General features: G+C 46.5%; 1 protein-coding gene across 1 annotated transcript; it reads left to right on the forward strand.

The window, feature by feature from the left end:
* The first annotated feature begins 553 nt into the window (after positions 1-553).
* Positions 554-5,390, forward strand: LOC148010360 (uncharacterized). Its single transcript, XM_087671623.1, has 2 exons — positions 554-1,422; positions 3,433-5,390. Exons 1-2 carry the CDS (start codon positions 686-688, stop codon positions 5,168-5,170), a joined length of 2,475 nt encoding a protein of 824 aa, XP_087527749.1. The 5' UTR covers positions 554-685; the 3' UTR covers positions 5,171-5,390.
* Positions 5,391-6,311: the final 921 nt, after the last annotated feature.

Here is a 6,311-nt window from a genome sequence, read left to right on the forward strand (position 1 = left end):
GAGAAGGGTATCTCGCCAGAAAGAGAGTTGAAAGAGAGATCCCTACAAGTAGATCACAACCATGAAAATCCAGAACCTGTAAGCGAAAACCATGAGAATGGCTAGCTTTTTTGCCACATGCAAAGCTCGCGGCACCGAATGTGCCCAGGGCCGGGCACCCCAGGATCCGGGCACTTCCGAGAACGGGCACGCCCGGGGCTGGGCACCCCAGGATCCGGGCACTTTCGAGGCCGGGCACGCTCGTAGCCGGGCACATTTTGGGCCAGGCACTTCCAAAGCCGGGCACATTCGGAGCAAGGCACGGGCGGAGCCGGGCACTTGGGCGACAAGACGAATATCCGTTCGAATTTCACAGTCAACATGATCGACGGCCCAGATGATCGGATGTGATGGGGGCAAAAAGGAGGCCGTCGATCACCACTCTCCCCTCCTTAAAGACCCACCCTTACCATAGACACGAGGAACGTTGAGAGTCATTCCGAGTCCCGACGTAATAATAATACATGTGATATGTGATAATCATGCATGGCCGGGTGGTGTGACAGGACGTGAGAGAGTCGAGCAAAAGATAATAATATATGTGATATCATGCATGGCGCCCGGGTGGTGTGACAGGACGTGAGAGAGACGAGCAAAAGAGACGGACGGGGTACTGCTGGAAGATGGGAGAGGAGGAGAGGCGTCCATGGCTGGCGGGCATTATTGCGGCAGTCATAGTTGCCGCCATCATCAAGAATACTTGCGTAGCGGCATCCATTTCCTACGTCGCCATGAATATCGACGGTGCAGGCATTGCCATTTCTTGCGCCGTCGTGATGAGTGCAGGCGGCTGCTGCGGGTCCTGATATGGTTGGCTGGGGTTCGGTGCCTGCGAGATAAGGGGGCGATGGCGCAGGTGGGTTCTGATGCGGGGGCGGGCCTGGAATTCGGGGCGTGGGACTTCGCGTCGTGGAGCACGACGGTGAACATCTACCAGACGACGTCCATCAACGCGAGCAAGGGGGTCCTGGAGATGAACAGCTACGAGGTGCAGACGGTGGGGCGCGCCCTCTACAAGGATTCCGTCCACCTCTTCAACTCCAGCGCCAACCTGCTGGCCTCCTTCAACACCAGCTTCGCCTTCTCCATGAACACCGTCCGCAGCCCCGAGTTCTACGGCGACGGCATGACCTTCCTCATCTGCCCGCGCGCCTTCTTCGACAACTCCGTGCAGGTCTCCGCGGGCGGTTACCTGGGCATGTTCAACAAGACCACCACCGGCCGCCTCTACAACCGTGTCGTGGCGGTGGAATTCGACACCCACCGGAACCCGCCCTTCAACGACCCCAACGACAACCACGTCGGCATCGACATCAACTCCCTCACCTCCGTCAAGCTCAGCGACCTTTCCAGGACCGGCATCGTCCTCAACGACGGATCCAGGTACGTGCTGCACTGCCGCCGACGGGAAAATATCCTCTTTCGGAAAGTCCCACATCCTAGATAAGGAAACAGCACCGTTCCTACCTGTGTTAAACAAGAAACACATCCTCTTTCGGAAAGTCCCACATCCTAGATAAGGAAACAGCACCGTTCCTACCTGTGTTAAACAAGAAACACCAGTATTTTAGTGTAATCGTATTGGCTATTTTAGTGTATTCGTATTGGCTGGAACTCAAAACACCAATTGGAATTTATTTGAGCCGTTGAAAATATTGGTGAATTTTCTGAGTATATTAAACCCAGCCACGCCTAGGTCCATTTGATGGAGTGAAGCTACAAGGGGTGTGACCCAATTACTTGACTTGTTTTCCTTGGATACAAGGACTCCATGTATGTGAAGCAAGCATCACCAAAAATAGAGCTACTAGCTTTACTTCAAGAAGTAAAAATACTTGGCAGCCATGTAGCAATCTCTTTTTTCTTTGAAATGCTTTTTTCAATTTGCCCTCGCTCGATTCCTTTAGAAAATGCTTTAGTTGAGCATGAGGTAGATTGCATTGTCCACACATCTCACCTTATGTGTGGATGTTGTATTCTGCCATCAAGTACATGAAGTTAGGTGTAGCGGGGCTCTTAGTTGTAAAATCAATACAAAACTAGCTGCTTTGGGAACTTGCATTTATTTTTACTGGTCGAGAAAAAAAGGTTCTTCGTGGATACTATTGAACTTTGAATCCTTGACAATAATTTTTGACATTTTTCGATGGGGAAAGGGGACATGGGAAAAGTGACTCTTTTTTCTTTCTTTTCTTTGTAGTTTCCGACATCATAAGCTTCTCCTCAAGAAGTAGCCTTCGTTTTGATTATTGAAGGACCATTCTCAAGGGAGTTCACTCTTCAAAGAGAAGGGTATGAAAATTTCCAACCTTCAAAAGAAGAGTTATGTTTAAAAAACTTCAAGGGTACCCTTCTTAAGTTAGTACAATGTAAAGGCTCCTTAGATTTCTATCGATCCTTTATAAGTTTTTGAAAAGCTATATTGAATTTCAATTGATGCGTTGCCATAGTTGTGGCTGATGTAAATATTTTGTCTTAATATACATTATATTATTTATAACATATATGTATAAAATCTCCTTAGATTTGGCCCTCCAAAACCAAGGCTTGCTCAAGAATCACTGCATACTTAGATAGGTGTCCTTAAGGACAAGGGACCACTGTTCACTATAGAGTAAGGAGGCCACTACTAGTGCACTTAATTTGGACGGGCCATCAAAAGTGTAATGGTATATTTATTTTTAAGAATAATTCAAGCTAGGCCTTTAGCTATCGAAGGCAAGCTCGAGAAAACAAAAAAAAGCACATTAGTGAGTATCATCCATACAAAGAATCAAAGCTTCCAAATAGAACATGGGAACCAAAAATAGATCAATATTGAGCTATGATTGAGAGAAGACAATAAAAAAGGGCTCATTCCTTATCACCTTTTCACAATTGTATTTATTAGCTTTCCTACTTTCAATGTTTTCAACAGAGCACTGTAGCATGGATTATCACCTCTTTTGCAATCTTAATGGAGTAGGGCATGCACTAGTAGAGGAGACAACCTTGTTGCTGGCCGCTTTGCCCTAATGTTCAACATTATAAGCTTTTGCTTGGGAGACACAACATTATAAGCTTTTGCTTGGGAGACACCACATATCTAGCTAGTTCTTGTTGGGGGACAAGGGGTTGCCATCGATCCCATACGCCTCAATCGCACCTTGTTAGGTATGTATTCTTTCCCTCGTAGAAGCTCATGATGTCATCATTAGTCAGAACGTGGGAATTATAATGAGATTTTGTTCAAAAATTCTCCATCATTAGCAGGTTTCTTCTTAGATTCTGCATGCTGGTAACGACTTAGACACTAAACATTAGCAGGCTGTTTTCTTTACATTTTGCAGATTTTAACGATTTACTTAGACACTGATCATTTGGTTTCTTGTTTCTGTTGGTAACTACTGCTAGGTACTGCTGCTGGGTGGACTACAATGGCGTGGGTAAGACCCTGTGGGTTTACCTCTCCCGCCGCTCCACCAAGCCCTCCCGTGCCCTCATCACCTTGGACCTCGACCTCTCTGTCTACATCAGAGACTACATGTACATCGGCTTCACTTCCTCCACCGGCTCCAGGGCAGAGCTCCATACCATCTACTCCTGGTACTTCTCCAGTGTCTTCATTCCCATGCCTGCTTACTCCCCTGCCGAGGCCCCTTCTCCCATTTCCCCTCCTGACTATCGACGGCGCAATGCTATCATAGCTGCGATGACCCTCCTAGCCTTCCTGCTGTTGCTTTGCATCCTTTTCTTGCTCGCAAGATGGACTTGGAGAAAGCAATCCAAGGATTGGGATAGCATATTCCTTCCCGTTGCTTGTTGGATGTACTGGAAAGAGACAAGCGAGCCCTCTCATTACAGGAGCGCGAACTGCCTGAAGCTGGCTGTCCCTTCTGTCGAACTGATTGCATGGCTATGGCGGAAAAACCTTGGGCAGAAGCGAAAAGCATATTGTCGCGAGCGCTTGTGCCTACATCTCCGCAGGCCGCCGCCACTGCTCAAGTCACTCCTCACAAGGAAGGCCCTGTCTAATAAGCACATTGGGCAAGCATGGTCGGAGGAGCAGGGGAAGAAGTCCTTTAAACAAGGGAAATCAAAGAACAAGGCACAGGCAATTATTGAACTGATCGAGATAGAGGACGCAGGTTATGGCAGCCTGATTTCAAAGGAAGCCAATCAGGGGCACCAGATTGTCATCCAGCCATCCTCTGATGATCGTAACAACAGGCACCTATTTTTGAACAATGTGAGAGGACACGCTCCATTTCTTCCCGTGCAGAAAAGGAACAAGGATGCCACTCCTCTTCCTAGTGCAGCAGGCCTTGCTAGGAATGTCTACAGAGGGGGGGACCCTACCCCTACAAAGCAAGTTCATCTCAGAGAGAAGACCGATATGCCTCTACCCAGTGCGGCAGGGCTGGCAAGGGCTGTCTTCGCAGAAGAGCCTTCTCCAAGGATTCGAACAACACCGCAAGAAGAGAAGCCGATTGCAGAAAAGGTTAACATCCCTGTCCCTAGTGCAGCAGGACTTGCTAGAGCACTCCTCAAAGGGGATTCACCAGCAAGAACTGTTTACACTTCACCCAGGAAGCAGCTGCAGCCACTGCATAGGGCTTCCCTCAATAGCGAATGGTCTCCCAGGGCAAAGATTAAGGCCATACCAGAAGATAAGGGCGAGGGAAGTTCCATGGAGGACGAAGCGCAAACCAAGCCAACGTCGGAAGACAAGAGCCAGGCGAGTTCCAAAGAGGAAGGTGCATCCCCCAACTTCCCTAAGGTCATGATCACAGAACCTGGCATGGAAGCAAATGAGGGACCCAATGCAGCCATCTCTGGCATTCTTGCCGAGGAAGAGCTTTCTTCTGTGAATGCTGCACAAGGTGCTGACCACTTCGCTTCAATGGAGGGCTTTCCAAGCCAAGCTGCTATAACAGATGCTCCTCCGCACCATGGCCCTAGGGGTCTGGTTGATGCTTCTGGTGATCATCATGGCTTCCTAGATCCGAGGTCGATTCTTTCAACATCTCAGTCTCCATCGGAGCCCCGTTCCACTGCACCTGCACAACCAATAGCCCCTGGTTCTGGTGACCCATCACCTCTGCAAGAAGGCAGTGGGCAATCACACACCTGGCTCTTTGATTCCTCTTGACTCTTGAGCCCTCGGCGCCTGAAGGACCAACGACAGGAACTGCTTGATTCTCGCCTCGTACATTCAAATTTTGTAACATATAGGCCTAGGTGTTTTCCTTCCTGACTTTCTCCCATCTTAACACATTCAAATTTTGTAATGTACTTTCTTCCAAGTTCCTATGTTTTTCCTTACATAAACTCTACATGGGACCAAAAGACTCATGGCTTAATCCATTAAATATGGCATTTGAAATGCTTAATTCTTGCATTATGAAATAGATCGATTTAAAATAACAACCAGCAACTCATGTACATATTTTCAATTATTTAAGTTATATTCAAATTAACTTTTTTAAAAAGCAACCAACTAAGTGATGCATGCTCATTCTAGTGTGGACAAGTGCTTTTGAAGGTGGGCATAGACACAGACGCAATCAATGTTCACACAAAACATTTTTGGTGGTGGATACAAAAACCTTTTAACTCAGAATATCAAAGGAACTTTTGAGTTAATTGCATGTATTCCCACATTTTGTGACTAAGAGCACCTTCACATGGCCAGCAATAGAACTCCACATTTACACCCATCAAGAGATGTAATGCTAGTACCAGCATTATCAATGCAATTGATTTGTAGTTTTAGTACAAAATGCAAACCAAGGAAACAAAATCCAAAACTCAATGTGAGCAAATTACACAAAAGTGATTGCCATTTCGAGCTAAAAATTCTTGTACCTTCTTGTTGTTGCTCTTGATGGCAATCTTCTCATGTGCAAGTTGTAGAGGTGGTAGTACAATGAAGTTTGAAATGAACCTTGGGTTGTTTCATCAGTACATGTCAATATGAATTTAATGGAGGGGGAAACTTACAACAAGCAATGGAAGGCTCGAAATAGAGGGGAGAGGTCAAAAAGTTTTACTTGATAAGCAAAAGTTAAGGAAATGAACATTTGGTGCCAAAAGTTACATATGCTCACATAAGCTAGGTCTCATCCCAAGGAGGATAGGGGATCGAACTGTCTTGAACCCACAAATCTTCAAGCTCTCATAAGGCAACACATATCTTCAATCAATTATATTTTCTTCCACGATGGGACTCTTAATTATTGTTGTCTTGTAGACCATACACTCAAAAACCATCCCCTCTTCCACTAGGGAAT

Source organism: Lygodium microphyllum, chromosome 29 (assembly GCF_053477565.2).
Source record: "Lygodium microphyllum isolate KBCC chromosome 29, Lygodium_microphyllum_v1.1.10, whole genome shotgun sequence".
NCBI lineage: Eukaryota > Viridiplantae > Streptophyta > Polypodiopsida > Schizaeales > Lygodiaceae > Lygodium > Lygodium microphyllum.

Excerpts from the sequence above, each read along its gene's own strand:
- LOC148010360 (XM_087671623.1), top strand. The coding sequence starts at position 686 with ATGGCTGGCGGGCATTATTGCGGCAGTCATAGTTGCCGCCATCATCAA. Across the intron at positions 1,423-3,432 it reads GTCCTCAACGACGGATCCAG|GTACTGCTGCTGGGTGGACT; the intron begins GTACGTGCTGCA and ends AACTACTGCTAG.